The 17,591-nt window shown below is 38.4% G+C and overlaps 1 protein-coding gene across 10 annotated transcripts in view; it reads left to right on the forward strand.

The window, feature by feature from the left end:
* Window positions 1-17,591, forward strand: part of KLHL32 (kelch like family member 32) — a 230,991-nt gene that overhangs the window by 99,957 nt on the left and 113,443 nt on the right. For 9 of the 10 annotated variants that reach the window (XR_005368042.1, XM_038554767.1, XM_038554775.1 and 6 more), the window contains one exon: window positions 85-192. The exons of the other annotated variant lie outside the window; for it this stretch is intronic. Coding sequence is in view for 8 of the 9 variants with exons in the window: in XM_038554767.1 (XP_038410695.1) it covers window positions 85-192 (108 nt within the window). In the remaining variant the exon portion in view is untranslated. The remainder of the gene's footprint in view (window positions 1-84; window positions 193-17,591) is intronic. 10 annotated transcript variants of the gene reach the window in all.

Raw genomic sequence — 17,591 nt, forward strand, 5'->3', positions numbered from 1 at the left:
TTCTTTCCTAGTCTGCCTAGGACTTTGTCTTATTCTCTTGCTTTGTAAATTCTGTCTCATTTCTCTCATTTTCTCCCATCTCAGGCCATGTTCAGTCTCTGTATGGTGGAAAGTGGAGCTGATGAGGTGAATTTACATGGTGTGACCAGCCTTGGTTTAAAGCAGGCCCTGGAGTTTGCATACACAGGACAGGTATGGTACCACATGTCATCTTAGAGCTTAACATTTTAACTGCAGCTAACCAGAGGGGATTATCCTTGACATCTGAGATTTAGGTATTTCTCTTGTTATTTATTTTGATGTTTAGAAAAAGAAAAAAAGCTCACATCTCCTTAATTTTATAACTAAAATGATTGAAAGGTAAAGCAATTTGATTTTAAATATGACCTGGGTAACATAATATTTTAATCTGAGCTCAGTGGCTTGCTGGTGTAATTTTAAAACATCCTAAAGAACCGTCGTAGAGGAAAGAGTTTGAAAAATAACTTGAATTGTTATTACTGAAGCTCTGTTACTTAATCATGGCTTTATTGGCTGAAAAAAGTTAAAGTTCCAAGAAGTTATCTCTGGCGCCTTTTCACCCTGTCCTACACATGTCTCAGAGTTAGGGTCTCAGTTATTAGATTATAACGTGATAGTTTGAGAGCCAGAATCATTCATCATTAAAATTGTCATAGGATTTACAGAGATCTCCAGACAACATCCATTTTCTCTTTTTTAGTGAGAGAATAATAATGATGACTAATAGAATGTAAGAGCCAGGTCAACATATGACTATCAGAGAAAATCAAAATAAAACTATGTAAAGACAGTATGAATCCAGATCCAAAGCATCATGTTCTTTACTAGTTTCTTTTTTTTTTTTTATAGATCTTTACTAGTTTCATGCTATTGAAGCAATTATTAGAACACACAAAAACCTTCCTTTTAAAATTATTTTTAATTGAGATATAAGAGATATATAACATTGTATTAGTTTTGGGTATAGAACTTAATGATTCAATGTAAGTACTACAATTAGTTTAACATCCATCACCACACATAGTTACATTTTTTGTCTTATGGTGAGGACTTTTAAAATCTACTCTCAATATCTTTCAAACATACAATAGTATTTCAAATATACAATATTTGAATACAAAATTTTAAATATACGATAGTATTATTGACTGTAGTCACCATGCAGTACATTACATCTCCAGGGCTTGCTTACTAAACCTGGAAGTATGTACCTTTGACCCCCTTCACCCATTTTACCCACCCCCCACTCCCCATTTCACTTGAGAGCCACTCAACTGAGTCAACCCACATACAGACTGGATGTTTACCCTCTTTCATAAAGTTTTGTTTTTTAATTCCATTTTATTCAACTTACATTTACTGTCTTCATGCTAAAATAAGGGCCTCTTCTGTTGGTAGGCCCATATCCTGGTGGAGTAAAGAAGCATAGACATAATCAAATGTACTCATTGTGTTAGAGAGGTACAGTAGAAGCAGAATACAAGAAGCATTGGAGACAAAAAGCAGGTTGTGGTCAGCTCGGGCCATCAGTACCAACTTTCACAGAGAAGGTGGTATTTGGGTCTTGAAGAATGTTGGGAGCTCTGTTTTCTACTAAATTTCCCTCCTTAGAGAGGCTTTCTAAACCATATGATATTGTCCATTTTCTTTTCCAGAACTAGTAGAATTTGAGATATGTTTCATAGAGTAAGTGAGGCAACTTGGCAGCAGAAATGAAAATAGTGGGTAGAAAGGAAAAAAGCATCCATTAGGTAGCAAGTGCAAAGGGAGATACAAAGGAAATGGATCACAAATTCAGAGGCAGCCCAGTCAGATTTCATGCCTTATGAAATTCAGGTGGACAGTTATTATTCACAGAGTTACCAAAACTGATTCCTACTGAGGTGAGCAAACTATGTCTTGTATGCTTTTTGGTTTACAGATATAAAGACAGATACCCGCTCTAAATTGTGTCTATTGTAGATTTCTTTCTTCGTGTCTGAAATATGGTCATGCCAGCACTTGCCTATCTGTAAACTACTATTGATAACCTATAGCTCATACTTTCCTGGGGTGCAGTGGGAATGAAATAGTACATTGTGTGTGTGTGTGTGTGTGTGTGTGTGTGTATTGTGTGTGTGTGTGTGTGTGTTTGATAAAACTACCCGAGTAATTTTTGTACTTAGCTGCATTGGTAATGGAATGGTTTAAGCTCAGAAATTATAGGCTGCAACACTTTTAAATCATGAGTAAACAGAAGGGTGCAAAAACTGCTATAAAGGCTGAGACAGAACACACATGCAGATATAAGTGGGTGTCTTATTATTTGCCTTGATTGCCCTATAGTTTCTTTCACAAGTATATATATATATATGTGTGTACTATATGTAATGCTATGGCATGGACTTTTTGAAGGGTAAGAAAACTGCTTGGGAAGAAGTTTGCAGAAGGGAAGCCATATCTCATTGCTTAGGAGTCATATGCTCATATTCCACTTTTATGAGTTAAAAAGAATGCCATTAATGCTTAAAAAAAAAAAAAAAAGCAAGCCCTAGGGCCAGACCTGAAGTTGCATTTATTCTGCCCAGTGACCCACTCTTGATATGTATACCCACAGACCAGCAACAAGCCTGCAGCGTACGGCAATAACTCATCTGTTCAGGTTATGTCCTGAGGGACAGGAAGTGGGCTGACATTTCGTGGAGCATCTTCTTCAAGACAAGGGCACTGCCCTAAGGATTTTATGTGTGTCGTTTGACCTAATCTTCTAGACAGCTCTGAAGAATGCAGTGATCCCATCATGCCCAGGAAGATGACGAGCCCAGGAAGGTACAGGGAATGACTCAAAGCACTCTCCCAGTGTACAATGACTCAGTGAGTCAAGCCCAGTCCTCTTAACTTCAAATCCATTTTTCTACCTTAATGTCCTATGTCGCTGAGGAAAGGTTAACTCGTATTTGTTCTACTTTGTTGAAGGAGGCAGGGAAGCATTTGGACATTTTAGGGAGTGAACTGTTTTGATGGTTCTCTCATCCTGGGTGCCTTTGCAACACTCAATTCATGAGAGCTTCAGGTTGCACTTGTACTCTATGTAGGATTACTCTTCACTGCACAGTGGAAATTGATATAGGCTTTCTTGGACGGCATCCATGGTACTTTGCTTTCTTCAATACCAAAATGACCTTATGATAAATTTGTTTTCTTTTTGAGACATGAACACAGATAATGGCAAAAAGTGAAATTGCAGTATGCTTGGGAAATGCAAAATGCTGCTTTCTCTTACTATGGAATTGACGTTAGCAGTAAGCAAAGACTGGAATATGGAAGCATGAATACAAGTAAATAGTAAATAACACTAGATATTAGATATTCACTAATATTATTAGATATTAGATATTCACTAATCTGTTGTCTTTAGCTATGATATAGATTTGTAAAAGTCGGGGTTAACATTGAACTTATCTACCACTAGCTATTTCTACTGGCAGTTGATTATACCTTTAGATGGTGGTAGTAAGCATAGTATAAAATATAAGTATTTTAAATGTCTGAAAATCATTGCTGTCGTGGGAGATAAATTGGAAGTATCGCGTGGGTGCGATGAGTGAATGCTGCTACGTGTGATAAGACGTGTGCATGTTCCTCCTACGTAATGCTCTAAAGCATAACCTTCTTAAAACTGATCACAGATTTCATCCAGGAAATTTTAAAGAAAAAGCAAACTTTTCCCCTAATGCTAATGTATCTTCTGAAAGTGCACGCACTTTTCTTATCAAGGAGTCTACATGGGGCCGAGTAAGCGCACACTCTACTTTCACACTGAGTAGAGATGTGCCCTTCCTATGGGCACACCCTACTTAGGGCACAGCTTGTGCGGAGACTGGGATGCTTTGCAACCCTGTGGGTGTGTTTGCATAGCCATAAAGAGCAGAAGCAGCTGTGAGGGCAAAGAAGCCAGGCTACTCTCCAGGTCCTATTCTCGGCTGGTGCTGAGAGCCAGGTCAGAAGCAAGTGGTGTGATGCAAACTGTCACTGGGCAGCTCTGCCTTAGGGAGGAAAGGACAAAGTAAACTTAAGAAAACACAAACTCTCTCTTAATCTGGTGGGCAAGACTGCCTGTTACCTAGCCTCCCTCAGTCTCCTCACTTTCCAGCTCTCTCCATATTTCAGACCAGGGAGGAAAAAGAGGGAAAAAAGGATTCTGATGAAGATATTGCCTGGGAGGAGGATTCCCAGTCTGAACTAGACAAGAGGTCAGCCACTCAGGAGTAAGTAGATGTTGCTAAGAAAGCCCAGAGACACTGGGGATCGATTAACAGCAAGACCCTTCTATAAAGTGAAGAGCCCTACTCAGAAGATGGAAGACTTCTAACCTCAAAGGTCCTGGAATAAGCCTCTAGGAATTTGAGTAACTAAGGACCAAAAGAGGAAGCAAAGAGGACTGAAAACCACAATAAAGTTCACTGGTTAGCACTCCAGCTGTGATGATATTAAGGATGATAGACTATGTGCCAAGTACAGTGCTTAATACCGTCTTTATAGGGGAACAAGGGCTTAAGCCTAGTTAGCTTCCTCTTACTTTCCAGGTAACTGTCCTCCTGTTCTGTCCCTTGTAGTCTTATGGAGAGAGAAACTATGCACCAAATGATAGTGATATTTGTAGTTCCCTTTAGTATTTCCACCTCCAGGTACTGCCAGCTTTGTCAACCATGAACCAGCCATATCCAATCTGGCCATCTGAACAAAAAGGACTCTTTGGTACCTGTGTTCCCTTGCTTTTCTCTTCATTATCCAGTAACTCTAGTCTTGGCCCCCCAATACATGGAAGAACCCATCTCTTTGGGACTCCCATCCTAATTACCTTCCTCTAATACGGAGAATGCTTTAGTACAATATTCACAAGGATATTTTGTGTAACCATTAATATTAATATTTTAGAGCCTTTGGAAATGTAGAAAAGTATGATGCTCTATTAAGTGAAAAAAAATTTTAGCTGTAATTGTGGTTATGTAAAAATATTCATGCAATCAGAAATTGTAAACTCCAGGAAGCTATTCCTTAATATTCATGCTCTTTGCAGTGGTTTTACTTCCTGATTCTTACTTGGTTCCTTAATAGGTTCACATTATTTTTTTTTACATAACATTGATAAGGCATACATTGTAGCATTCCATTTTATGATCATTGAAACTGTATTTGTAATGCATAGTTGAATATTTTTCTTTGTAGACCTGAGTGTCAGGCTCGGTAGCAAAGTGACAAGAGTCTTAATTAGAACTGCATCCCATGGACCATCCCTACATAGGGATAGATGTGTAATTTTACATGGACAAAGCCCCCATAAGATTTACTTACAAACATAACCTGGTTGAACTAAATGGTAGCCCATGAACAAATCCGGGAGAAATTTTTCTTAAGTGCGTCTCTGGGGACCAACATTCAGGCTTTTCAGTGGTTTAAATAATTTAGCTGTAGAATTCCTTCTTTACCTGGAAGTACCTCCAGAAGCCTGGCAAGCAAAAGGCCCCCAAGTACCTGCATTGTGCCGTAGGCTCTAGAGAGCAGTCTAAAGTCCACATTCTAAGGAAGAATATTTTGAATTGTACAGAAAATGTTCATTTTCTCCTCCCCTTAATTCTTGTCAGAGCTGTGCCAGAATCCATACTGGAAGGTTTGAGAGAGTAAAATGAAGGAAGCTTGAATTTCATCAGTGACTTGTTGATTTCTTGGATCTTTTGAAATTGCATTATCTGCCCTTGGAGAGATTTTCTCTTTTATCCGTGGATCATTGAAGCAAACATACAAGCAGATGTATCCACTTACGGTTTTGGGATGAAGATGTTCCTTGTTCTCACTCATCGTTTTACAAAAGTATCAATTAACTTGATAGACAAGAACTATATGCCAAGTGGAATTTTTATGGTTTCTCAAGATGTCAGGTAAAGCAAAAAATGTTGACATGTCTTGGTGGCCAAAAGTGGGAAGGACAGGTAAGGGACCTAATCATTTATTGTGGAAAAAGGAGAAGTGAGATTTTAGAGGTCTAGGTCCCGACCCCTGGAAGCCTTCTTTTCTCAGCTGAGGACCCAAGATCCCAAGGACTCACAGGGCCTGAAGCCTGTCTGTTCTTCAAGGAGAACAGCTGAGTCAGGCAAAGTGAAGCCACATGGGAGGAGCTCCTCCCTGTAGAGCAGGACCAGTTCTAATTAACAGCTTCAGCCAGCCTGTTCTATATTAAATTTGTGCATGCCGTCTGGCCAGAATGTAACCAGGTGTAGTTTATGCTGCAAGAATTATAAAGCCATTTGCTCAGCATATCAGTATCTAAAATAACTCTCTGTGAAGAAGTGTAACTGTGGCCACACTTCTGAGATTTGCTTTCATTTGGTAATGAAGCTGATACTTAAATTTTTTTTTAAAACTTTCCTGACTTTTCTGTACTAATTTGCAAGTTTTGGGTTTCTGCGTTATCTTTTAGGCATTCTCTAAAACCAGAATGGCTCCCTCACCTATGCAAAATTTGATTCAGATGTTGAAACTGGAAATAACACGCATGTACCAAGAGGATGTAAAAAAGGCTTATTACTCACACAATGAGGCTTTCTGGGGAGGACAGGGCAGCTCCCAAGCAGGCTCAAAAATGGCTTCACAGGGCAAGCAGGGCAGTGATTGGCTTTTATTGTGGTTAGGGGATGGAGCTGGAGGATCTTCACACAGGCTGGGGCTTGTGTGGTTTGAACTTCCTACCAGCACCACAGGAGAGAGCACTGAGTCTTTCTCCTACTTTTTTCTAGGTGTGAGGGAAGCAGGGAGGAGGGGGTGCTGAGACTTGAAAGCTGTTAGCAGACAAACATCAAAAATGGAGTCAGACCTCAGTTACATTAGTCTAGCATTCTACTTGAGTGATAAGTCACGTTTTAGGCACAGATATTTTCCTTTGAGATATTGTGAAACTCAGTCACTTAGAAAAACAAAACATGTCTCAACAATATGCTAAAAGCATTTGTGATCTTTCTCAGCATTAATTCTGTGCTGAGGAACCCTTCAGGGGTCAGGGTACTTGAGCTCATTGTGTACAGAACATGCATATCCAGATGGGGTCTCTGGATATCTGAGTTAGCTTTAGATGACAAGGATGAGTGTGGCCCCTCTGTGTTTTAACCTTATCTTTATTTATTTATGAAACTCCATTCAAATGAACTAGATTTGTTGCCTCTCTTTCCTCTACTCTCCTTCTGACTCTATCTCCCATCCCCACCCTATTGCCAGTATAGAAAGAGAAGTATTTCCTGTATGCTTTTGATAATGGTTCTGTTGTCATAAGTGGGGCAATAAACAAACAGCCCTTTTCTAGCTGATGTCCTCCAAAGTGGAATTGGCTAATATCCAGCAACTTAAAATAGTAGGTCAACCCACTTAGTTAATTCAGGGTAGATTTTGCACTTCTGTGCGCTTGTTTCTTTTGAATGTTTTAGCAGAAAGTGTTATTGCCAGACATTTTGTATTTTATGATACCCATCTGAAATTTTTTCCTTTGCTATGGTGGATGAACAGTAATTCTTGTTTTATAGTATTTCTAAGCAGAAATCAAAGTGGAATTTCTCAGCAGGGCTCTTTCTTGGTCATTAGAATTTCTGAGTGTTGGCTGCTCTCCAAAACATTCCCTAAGGAAATTCTGACCCTTCTTTTAGGGGCTCTATCAAATCACTTCTGAGTGGAAGGAGGTTAACAGTTTACTTAATGGAGAAACTTGATTAGCTTATTAATTTTCATAAGAAGATGTCAGCCTATTGATGGCTTTTTAAAGTACCTAAGCTTTTCCCCTGATTCAGCAAAAGAGAATAATTGCACTCCAGCCTCAGCCTATTTTCTGGGACAGTTTTCACTAAAAGTTCATTTGGAGAAATTATATACATAATGGATTCCTAGAAGATACACTGTCTCTCAGGCTTGGTGATTCTCAACCTCATCTATCAGACCTTAATATAAAAAGGCAACATTGAATGTTTTAGGTTATCCTGAAATGAAATTCTTAGATATAATAATTACTTTACACATCAAAAAGAAACCTTAACTATATATGAAGAGTAAACAGAAGGAAAGAAAGTATAATAGAAATGATATGTATTTCAGTTGATACATACTGGGGTAGATCTCTTTAGGAAACATAATGAAACAATTTTCTAAAATAGTAAAATTCCATAGAAAGCAAAGTAGTAGACTTTTTAAAAAATTTATTTATTTGAGAGAGCATGTGTGCACACAGGTGTTGCATGATGGGGGAGGTAGGGGCAGGGGGACAGGGAGAAGCAGACTCCTGGCTGAGCAGGGAGCCTGACTGGGGCTCAATTCCAGGACCCCAAGATCATGATCTGAGCCAAAGGCAGAGATGCTTAACCAAGTGAGCCACCCAGGCACCTCAGCTTTTCTTGGTTTTTACTGTGGTAGCATTCCTGGAGAATTCAGTGTATCTTGACATAAAAACAAGAAAAAAATGTGTTTATATGTAAAACAGAATTAGATTCTGGGCTCAGATTTTTCTAAGTAAGCTTTTTCATTTATGTGCATGTCCAGCAGGGAATTCAGATGTGTAGGATAGAGGGTGTTTCTGTGGTTTGTGACTGTCCTGTACAGTGTGACAGCATCCTTGGCCACTACCCAATAAATGCCAATAGTGTCCCTCCTCCTGGGACAACCAAAAGTACCTGCACGAATTTCCATATTGCTCCCTAGAAGGCTGTACTGCCTCTATTAAGAAGCAATGATCAACTATTCTAAATTTTTAAAAAAAATTTTTTAAGATTTTATTTATTTATTCATAGACACAGAGAGAAAGAGGCAGAGACACAGGCAGAGGGAGAAGCAGGCTCCATTCAGGGAGCCCGATGTGGGACTCAATCCCGGGTCCCCAGGATCACACCCCAGGCTGCAGGTCCCCAGGATCACACCCCAAACTGCTGCGCCACCGGGGCTGCCCAACTATTCTAAATTTTATACCTGGATCAAGGTTGAAAATCAGAAAACTAAATGTCTGGGTTCAAAGAATTATTGACTTACTTTTTATGCAATGCTTTATAAAATACACTATCATCACCAGGTAAGTCATGCAATGACACTCTTAATATCTTCAGGAAAATTTCCATTAGATCTCAAGGCCTGGAGAAGCTAGGATTCATTTTCCCTTACTAAGGTTTTTACCCTTATTAGGTTACATTTTTTATCTTTTTACCCTTATTAAGTTACATTTCCTTTTTAGTTTGATTCTAGGAAGCTTAGAGGCATGTTTGTGGCCTACTTTTAATAGTTACAAGGATGGTGCTTCTGGGTGGCTCAGTTGGTTAAGTGTCTGCCTTTGGCTCAGGTCATGATCCCAAGGTCCTAGAATCAAGCCCGGCATTGGACTCCCTGCACAGCCAGGGAGTCTGCTTCTCCCTTTGTTCTTCCCTACCCCACTTGTACTTTCTCTCAAATAAATAAATAAAATCTTAAAAAATAGTTATAAGGATATAAAAACATATGCATATATACACCTCTTCTCCTGACTTCATGTTACTTTTTGTTTCCTATTTTCTCTTAGCTTGAGTTATTTTTGTTCCTAATTTTTAAATGCTTGTTATTGATCCTTCAGATCCATATCAAAATGAGATATTATGGGGCACCTGGATGGCTCAGTTGGTTGAGCATCTGTCTTCAACTCAGGTCATGATCTCAGGGTCCTGGGATTGAGCCCCGTACTGGGCTCCCTGCTCAGCAGGGAGTCTGCTTCTCCCTCTGCCCTGCCCCTTCCCCTGCTTGTGCTCTCTCTGTCAAATAAATAAAAATAAGATCTTTTTTAAAAAATGAGATATCATATAAATAAATATATTGGGTAAATAAAGAGATTTGGGGCCTCTGAACATCTTTGAAATCCCAGAGGTACTTTAATGTTATTTGTAGGCATGAATAAAGTGGTGCTATACCCGATTAGTTCTGCCTTTGAAAATGAAGTGTCTCCAAATTCCCAAGTTGTTCCATAAATAAACCATTCCACTTGCTTTCTAAATTTTTTCCATCCTTGTTTTCAGCACTAAAAATAGGGCATATCATTCTTCATTTTTGAAAATAAAGAAAAAAATCACCCAAATGGTTACACAAACATAAAGAAGAATAAAAAAGAAAGCAATATTCATCTGAATTCTATTCACCCAAATTCTCATTTACTTACACATTATATGTTCTCTTTCTGTTTTTTTTCCCCCTGGCCTTTACTCATATACCTAAGTAGTTTTATATAATTTTTTGTGATTATAATTTACTTAATTTCTTCTCTGGAATTAGATAAAAGTACATTTATCCACAGTATATAAATTTAGTTTCTTTCTTGGAGTTAGATAAAAGCACGTTTATCCATAAATGCTGTCTTATTATAATCTAGTTTTTTCTTTCATTTGGATCACTTAAAAAATTAATTAATTTATTTGTTTCGAGAGAGAGAGAGAGAGAGAGAGAGAGAGAGAGAGAACGCGAGTGAGTGAGCGCTCTCAAGAACAGGGATGGGGGCGCAGGGGGAGGGGGGGAGAGAGAGAGAATCCTAAACCGGCTTCAGGCTCAGTGCTGAACCTTATCCTGACTGGGCTCAATCTAACAATCCTGAGATAATGACCTGAGCCCCAATCAAGAGTTCAGTGCTTAACAGACTGAGCCACCCCGGCACCCTGCATTTGGATTATTTTAAATAAATTCATACACCTGGGATTACTTGATCAAGAGGAAGAAGTATTTTTCGTGAGAACTGCCTTCTGAAGGAATTTTACAATAGCCCACTGTTGGACAATGAGCTTTTTAAACTTTTTTCCTTAAAATAGAATTCTTGAGCCCTCTGCTGGAAGCATTTAGTATTTGTATGAAGTAGTAGTATATGGGAGTTTTACGGTTCCAATATAAGACTTTTATAAAGAAAACAATCTGATAGCAAAAATATATGGTCTCTGTGGTTGATTTCAATATAAAAAACAACTGGCCAAACAGAAGTTTTAAGATTTATATTACAAGTAGGTATTCCATTTGAATAGAATAATGATGCAGACATTCAATTCAGATGGACTGATTTAAATACATCAAGTGACTTCAGTTAATTTGTATTTCATTTGTATACTTCATTAAAAAATCCACTTGTAGTTTATTCTCAAGTTGAGAGCCACTAACTCATCATACTTAATGAGCACCTACTTGTTAAAAACTTACTAGATGTTAAGGATGCACTAAAGAAAAAGAAATACATGGTGAGTGCTTTCTCAGAGTGGATTGAATAGTGGTTGGAAATGCCAGATCAACATACCACTGCATTTATGGAAATGGATTATCATTCTCCCAGCCCCCCAATTTCCTGCGGGCGGTACAAAAGACCCTTTAAGTGTCCCTGGAATTGGGAGGGAGGAATGGGGGACATAAAGCCTGTCCTACCTGAATTCCAGGCTAGAGAAGGTGGGTTCAAAGGACCCTGGGTTCACCTCCTGTCAGCACCAGCCCAGCCCAGGCCTGGGGACCTGGGGGTTGGTGATTTGGGGGACGGTGCTACACCTGTCTCCATTGTTTGTTTTACTTCCCCAAAAATGGATCTTTTTTTCTAAAAGTCCTAGAGAATGGGGAATTGTTCCTGTATATATATATATATATATATATTTGTAAATATATATTTTTAAAGGTGAAAAAAATTGTGTATGGAGCATAGTGAAGTCCTTGAAGATGTTTGATACTGCATAAGTTATAATAGTTCTGATAGGAACTAGTTCTGGTTAATTTGCATTTTACTTTGCAGGGAGAAAAATTACCTATTTGATATATGGTAATTGAACAGATCTAGGTCCTGAAAAATGAGTCATAGCCATGCATGGATCTGTCAGGGTAGAAAAAGTTTGGCACAGTTCAAAGAATATAGCCACTGACCTTAGAGGGAACCAAGCCTGGTTCTAGCCTTCGGCAATTTTGGAGAATTATCCATTGCATCCCACTATAAGTATCAACTTTGGGGTGGTTGCTGGGAAAAGTTACAATTTTCACTTCAAATCCATGATTCCATTTCTCAGATGGAAACACATCCTTGCCAGGCAGTGCTAGTTGGTTTCCAAGTAAACTTCTTTTTCCTGGCAATTTTCTCATTTCTTCTCTCTTCTCAAACTTTGCCCCGTACCCCCATTACCCTACCTCCAGTACACACAGCACAAGGAAAACTCACCTACCATTGTGAAGATAGATGCAGACAAGAAAATCTGCATCTTTTCACCATCAAATCCCCAAACCCCTGTTTCTGTGCACTTGTTCTGTGTATTCCTATCTTTTATGATGGAAGAGGTATCTTGTCAAAAGTTAATCTCTCCACCGAAGCTCTGGATCTTCTCAGGCTTCACTCCCCAAATCTTCATTGCTGTCTCTTCTGTTTATTGTACATGTTTCAAAAACCCTTTTTAATTCTTATATTCCCCTTCAGCTACCACTTATTTCTCTACTTGGCTTCACAGCAGAATTTTGAAAAAAGTTGCATGAACTTACATTTACTCATTTTCACTTTACCACTCAAGTCCTGAGACTTCCATCATTCTACTGAAATTGTTTTTGACAGTCTCAGATATTGCCAAATTAATTAAATAATGTCACCATGACCTCTCAACTTCATTCAATGCAGCCAACCTGCCTCTCCTTTGAAGGCTTTTCTCTCTGGGTTTTTGTGACATCACACTCTCTGGACTCTTATTATGTACCCTCTCAGATCCCCTTCCCATCATTTCTTTTCAGATGACTTTGCTTGTTCCTCCCCCTCTACAGGCTCTGAATTAATTCCTCATGTGTCAGGATCCTTTTGTTTAGTCTTACTTCTTTTGTAGTGTCATCTGGAGCCATGCTCTTTTGTACAATATTATGCTATTGATGCCCAGCCCCATTTATACTCCATATCAGGGATTGAAAACTTTCTCTGTGAAGGACCATTTAATAAAGTCTTTGGCAGGCCACATAAAGCTCTGTTGCAACTACTCCATCTTGCTGTTATGGCATGAAAACCACCCGACACAAATATGTAGATAAAAAGCTATGTTCCAGTAAATGGAATGACTATATTCTGATAAAACTTTTTTTATGGATACTAAAATTTGAATTTCATATCTTTCTCACATCATATAACATAGGCGCACTTTGTTTTATTGTGCTTCACTTTATTGCACTTAGCAGATACTGGTTTTTAAAAAAAATATTTATTTATTCGAGAGAGAGAGTATGCACGTGTGCATGAGTAGGGGGAAGGACAGAGGGAGGGGAAGATCCTCAAGCAGACTCCATGCTGAATGTGGAGCCTGATGAGAGGCCCGAACCCATGACCCTGAGATCGTGACCCCGAGATGCTGACCTGAGCCAAAATCAAGAGTTGGAAGCTCAACTGAATGAGCCTCCCAGGGTTCCCTGCAGATACTGTGGGTTTTTTGTTTTGTTTTGTTTTGTTTTGTTTTGTTTTTTAACCAGTTGAAGGTTTGTGAGAAGTCTGCATCTGCAAGCCTCTTGACACCATTTTCTGAATACCATTTGTTCATTTTGTGTCTCTATGTCACATTTTGATAATTCTTGCAGCATTTCATACTTTTTCATGATTATTGTATTTGTTATGGCAATCTGTGATCAGTGATCTTTGCTGTTACTGTTGTAATTGTTTGGGGTTCCTGAACTACACCCATATAGTACCACAAACTTAACTAATAACTGTTATGTGTGTTTTGACTGCTCCAGTTATTGGCCATTCCTCTGTCTTTCTTTCATCTCTTTCTCCATTTCTCCATTTCTCCTTCTATTGAGATTAAGCCAGTTCGAGTTGGCCTCTAAATGTTCAGATACAGGAAGAAATGCAAACTAGAAATGATTAATCTTAGTGAGTAAGGCATGTTGAAAGCCAAGACAGGCCAAAAGCAAGGCCTCTTGCACCAAATGATGAGCCAAATTGTGAATTTCCTTCCTGAAGGAAATTAAAAGTGCTACTTCAGTGAATAATACATGATTGATAAGGAAGCAAAACAACTGAATTACTGATATGAGGAATATTTTAGCGGTCTGGAGAGATGATGATCAGATAGGTCCAGCATTCCCTTAAGCCAAAACCTAATCCAGAGCAGAGCCTTAACTCTCTTCAGCTCTGTGAAGGCTGAGAAAGGTGAGGAAGCTGCAGAAAAAAAGTTCAAAGCTCACAGAGGTTGGTTCTAGAAGTTTCAGGAAAGAAGCTGTCTTTGTAACATCAAAGTGCAAGTTGAGGGACACCTGGGTGGCTCAGGGCATGATCCCAGAGTCCTGAGATCAAGTCCCACATCAGACTTCTGCATGGAGCTTGCTTCTCCCTCTGCCTATGTCTCTGCCTCTCTCTCTGTGTCTCTCATGAATAAATAAATAAAATCTTCAAAACAAAACAGAACAAAGTGCAAGTTGAAGCAGCAAGTGCTGATGTAGAAGCTGCAGCCAGTTATCCAGAAGATCTAGCTCAGATAATCGATGAAGGTGGAAACACCAAACAACAGATTTTCACTGTAGACAAAACAGTCTTATGGAAGAAGATGCCATCTAGGACTTTCATAGCTAGAGAAGAAAAGTCAGTGCCTGGTTTTAAAGCTTCAAAGGACAGGCTGACTCTCTTGTTAGGGGCTAATAATGCAGCTTGTGACTTTACATTGAAGCCAGCATTCATTTGCCATTCTGAAAGTCCCAGGGCCCATAAGAATGATACTAAATCTGCTCTTCCCATGCTCTGTAACTGGAATAAGAAAGCCAGGATGCCAGTACATCTGTTTGTAACATAATTTTCTGAATATTTTAAGCCCACTGTTGAGACATAATGCTCAGAAAAAGATTCCTTTCAAAATATTACTGCTCATTGACAATGTACCTGGTCACCCAAGAGCTCTGATGCAGATGTACAGTGAGAATTATGTTATTTTCATGCCTCCTAACACAACATCCATTCTGAAGCCCATGAATCAAGGAGTAATTTCAACTTTTTTTAATTTAAGAAATACATTTCATAAGGCTCTGGCTGCCATAGATCATGATTCCTCTGATAGATCTGGAAAAGTAAATTGAAAACCTTCTGGAAAGGATTCACCATTCTAGATGCCAGTAAGAACATTGATGATTCATGGGAAGAGATCAAAATAACCCTAACAGGAGTTTGGAAAAAGCTGATTCCAATCCTCATGAATGAGTTGGAGGCGTTCAAGACTTCAGCAGAGGAAGTAACTGCAGATGTGGTGGAAATAGTGAGAAAACTAGGATTAGAAGTGGAGTCTAAGGATGTGACTAAATTACTACAATCACATGAGAAAACTTGAACAGATGAGAAATTGCTTCTGATGGATGAACAAAGAAAGTTGTTTCCTGAGATAGAATCTAATTCTGGTGAAGATGCTGTGAAGATTGTTGAAATTACAACAAAGAGTTTAGAATATTACACACATCTAGCTGATAAAGTGGTAGCAGGGTTTGAGAGGAATGACTCCAGTTTTGAAACAAATTCTGCTGAGGGCAAAATGCTATCAAACAGCATCATATGCTACAGAGAAATCATTCATGAAAAGAAGAGTCCATTGATACAGCAAACTTTATTGTTGTCTTATTTTAAGAAATTGTCATAGTCCCATCAACCTCAGCAACCACCAGCCTGATTAGTCAGCAGCCATCAACATCCAGGTAAGACCCTCCACCAGCAAAAAGATTTTGACTAGTGAAAGCTCAGATGATGGTCAGCATTTTTTAACAGTAAAGTATTTTAAATTAAGGTATGTACATTGTTTTTTTAGACATAATGTTATTACACACTTATTAGACCACAGTGTAGTGTAAACCCAACTTTTATGTGTACTAGAAAACCAGCAAATTAATTTGGCTTGCTTTATTGCACTATATACTATATTATGGCGTGAACCTGCAGTATCTCTGAGGTATGCCTATATTAATCTTTTGGTTTTTTCCCAACTATTTTATAAAGTTAAGACCACTCTTAGAAATTAGTAATCCCCCAAATGAAATACTTAGAAATAAATCTAACAAAATATGAACAAAATCTGTATGGGAAAATTATGAAACTCGATAAAAGAAATTCAAGAACTAAATGGAGAGACATTACACATTCATGAGTAGGAGGACTTGTTAAGATGTCAGTTCTTCCCACTTTGACTTATAGATTCACTATAATCGTAATTGTAACCCTAGCAAGTTATTTTATGGATATCAGCAAACTGATTCCAAAGTTGACACAGAAAGGCAAAAGACCCAGAATAGCCAACAAAATATTGAAGGAGAAGAACAAAGTTGGAAGACTGGCATTACCTGACTTCAAGAGTTATTGTAAGGCTACAGTAATCAAAACAGTGTGATAGTGGTAAGACAATAGACACATAGATTGATAGAAGGGAATAGAGAGCCCAGAAGTAGACTCGCATAAATATAGTCAACTGGAATTTGACAAAGGAACAAAGGGAATATAATGGAACAAGGATAGTCTTTACAACCAGTGATACTGGAACAATTACATATCCACTTGCAAAAAAATGAATCTAGATAAAGACTTTACATTCTTCACAAAAATTAATTCAAAATGGATCACTGACTCTAAATGTAAAATGCAAAATTGTAAAACTGCTAAAAGGTAACAGGAGACACTTAGATGACTGAGTATAGTGATGACTTCTTAGAAATAACAGCAGAGGCACATCCCATGAAAGAAATAATGGATAAGCCGGACTTCATTAAAATTAAAAAAACTTCTGTTCTGCAAAAGCCAATGTCAAGAGAATGAGAATACAAGCCACAAACTGGGAGAAAATATTTACCAAAAACACGTTACAAAACCAAACGTTCTTATCATACAATATAATAATCACTCTCAGTAGTTACTCAAAGGAGTTGAAAACTTACCATCCACACAAAAACCTGGACATGGATATTTATAGCAGCTTTATTCATAATTGCCAAAAGCTGGAAGCAAGCAAGGTGTCTTTCAGGAGGTGAATGGATAAACTATCATATATTCAGCCAATAGAATATTATACAGTGCTAAGAAGAAGTGAGCTACTAAGCCATGAAAAGACATAGAGGAAACTTAAATGCGTATTACTGAGTGAAAGAAGCCAGTCTGAAAAGGTTATATACTTTGGGATGCCAACTGCAATTGACCCTTGAAGAAAGTGAGGGTTAGGGGCACCAACCCCTGACCTGTGCAGTTGAAAATCCACATATAACTTTTCATTCCCCCAAAACTTAACTTCCAATAACCCAAAGTTGACCAGAAGCCTTACCCATCACATAAACAATTAACACATATTCTATATGTTATATGTATTATACACTATAATCTTACAATAAAGTGAGATAGAGAAAAGAAAATGCTATTAAGAAAATCATGAGAGAATACATTGCTGTATTTATGAAAAAAAAATTCACATGTAAGTGGACCCATGCATTTCAAATACCTGTTGTTCAAAATTCAATTACATATGACATCCTGGAAAAGGCAAAACTGTGAAGTAAAAAGATCAGTGGTTGTCAGGGGCCAGGGGGAGGGAGAGAGGAATAGGGTAGAGTACAGA

Source organism: Canis lupus, chromosome 12 (genome assembly GCF_011100685.1).
Source record: "Canis lupus familiaris isolate Mischka breed German Shepherd chromosome 12, alternate assembly UU_Cfam_GSD_1.0, whole genome shotgun sequence".
NCBI classification, from domain to species: domain Eukaryota; kingdom Metazoa; phylum Chordata; class Mammalia; order Carnivora; family Canidae; genus Canis; species Canis lupus.